At 37.8% G+C, this 2,298-nt stretch overlaps 1 protein-coding gene across 2 annotated transcripts in view; it reads right to left on the reverse strand.

The window, feature by feature from the left end:
- Positions 1-1,079: 1,079 nt before the first annotated feature.
- Positions 1,080-2,298, reverse strand: part of CRYGA (crystallin, gamma A) — a 6,278-nt gene continuing 5,059 nt past the window's right edge. Inside the window, exon 3 of one of the 2 annotated variants that reach the window (XM_012661218.1) lies at positions 1,080-1,411. In XM_012661218.1, coding sequence (XP_012516672.1) covers positions 1,139-1,411 — 273 coding nt within the window. In that variant the 3' untranslated portion in view covers positions 1,080-1,138. The remainder of the gene's footprint in view (positions 1,412-2,298) is intronic. The other variant, XM_012661219.1, reaches the window with a different exon arrangement.

Genomic DNA, 2,298 nt, shown 5'->3' on the forward strand with positions numbered 1-2,298 from the left:
GTTCTTTCTCAAGATTGTTTTGGCTATTCTGGGATCCCTTGCAATTCTGTATGGATTTTAGAATCAGCTTATCATTTTTTACAAAAAAGTCAACTGGGACAAAGTATTATTTTTGCTTATATAAATTTATAAATGGAGCTAATATTCTGTGAGACCAGCTCTACTATAATGGAAAAAAATCCCAGAGACATACAGGATAGGAAATATTAATATCTTACTTTGCATCATTGAGTCTTAATAAAAAGTCATAATGGAGTCCAAAATAAAGATGACCATATTGTGAGGTTGAATTTTAGAAGGCAATGGGGATTTATTAAGTTCTTATATTTACATTTATATAATAATGTAAAGATAACAAAATGTGCTCATAATCTTTTCCCATCTTTTCATATTATTATCTTGGCATTTAGTTAGGAGGGGGTTTATCACCACTTTTAGTTTTCAGTGAAGTAATTTAGGCACAGAGAAGATAAGAAGTGACTTGCTCAAAGTGATGAGCTAGTAAATAGAGTAACAAACCACCCAGCGTTACCTGAAAGGGAAAGGCTTTCTGGTGAGGAAGACTTTAAGTGCTAAAGGAGAAATGGGGCTGAGTCGGTCACTCTACTAATAAGCAGCAGAGATAGCAAAAGGAATCAGGCTGTTTCACTCTTAGTTTAACACTTTTCCTAACATATGACCTAACCAAGCAGGCTTGGCCTTCTCTTCTTTGGAAATTCTCTTTAAAATTCCTCTCTTCCCTAATCTTGTCTGAGACCTCACCTATCCTAATCCCTTCTCTTTGCGGTCCCAACCACGAGCCACAAAGGGTTCTGTATTTTCTACTTTCTATGGGCTCTGATAGTTTTTAGTTATGTTTATCTTTTCTCTCTCCTTCAGACTGTAGGTCACGGAAGGCAGGAACAGTCGCTTCTCCTTCCTTCCCATGACAAGAATGGATATTCCATAAATACTCTTGCCTGACCAACAGGAAGTAAGTGTACATTTAAAACATCTTTCGGGGTCAGGTAAGTTGCCTGGGGTGACCATTTATTGAATTCCGTTATTATTTAAAGATAAGCAAGAGCCACTTAGTGCCAGGAACACAATTTGTATATTTATTGTGTTGCTATGTGGATCATAACAAGAAAAGCACAGCCTAGTACAAATCGATGATGCGTCTCAAAGAGCCCACTTTGGCATCCATGGCGCCCCAGTCCTGGTACCGCCTATAGTCCCCCGGCCTCAGCAAGTACTGGCGCCCGCGGTAGTTGGGCAGCTCGTAGAGCACCCAGCAGCCCTCCAGCACGTGGAGGGAGTGGATCTCATGGACACGGAAGCGATCGTGGATGCAGGAACAGTCTTCAGTGAGCTCAGACACGAGGCCTCGGTAGTTATCTCTCTCGTACAGCCTTAACCTGTGAGAGCTGGTCTGTTGTGACAATAAACAAAAGAAGAAAAATAAACTGTGCTCATCCTTGCTGTCAACGAAAGTGATACAATCAGTCTGCATCTTCATGAAGCACGGTTTTCAAACTATCCTGTAAAATATGTTTCTTCCCTAATCTCACTTTTTACACTGTTGTTCCATCAAATTAGGAAGAGTATTAAAATAAAGCTGACTCGATCGGTGAACTGGAGAGCTTACGGAAGAAACAAACATTGAAATACAGGGAATAGAGGTGTGTCCTTCGTAAACAACCATCCGTCACAGTTGTGGTTAGTGAGTGTGCAGGGGATTTCAACTCCCATTTCCATCATGACTCCATATAACTGAGTCTTATCAAGCTTGTTTTAAAGTTACTTTTTGCATTTATAATATACAATGATTTATATTTACAGAGTCTGCATGTCTTTTCAAATGAAATTTTGCCAAGTCATTTGTACCATTTGAATTTCTTGCCCCAAAGAAATGTCTATTTTATTTACATGTCTTTGTGCATCTGCAAATTTTTCTACCCTAAATTTGATTTCAGTTCTTGAATCTCCTTGCCACAACCACATCATTTGATGCCATCAGAAAGCATAAACACATACTCCACATGATTAAAAAACATTAAGCAGCACTTTGGTGAGGACCATGTTCTGTGAAATCCTAATCAATTATCTGTCTCTGTTCCTTGCAAGAAACTAGTTGAAAATGACTCTTGAAAAATACGAAGACACACAAGCTGAAACATATTGTTCTGGGTTCTAGATTAATATGTTATAGAATGTAGTAAAAAAATTACCAATACAGTCAGAATACATTATACCTATTAATACATTGTTCTTTCATAGTCTGTTAATTTTTTATCTTTAAAAATGATTAAAAATATA

The sequence above is a fragment of the Propithecus coquereli genome, unplaced genomic scaffold (assembly GCF_000956105.1).
Source record: "Propithecus coquereli isolate 6110/MARCELLA unplaced genomic scaffold, Pcoq_1.0 Scaffold70, whole genome shotgun sequence".
NCBI classification, from domain to species: domain Eukaryota; kingdom Metazoa; phylum Chordata; class Mammalia; order Primates; family Indriidae; genus Propithecus; species Propithecus coquereli.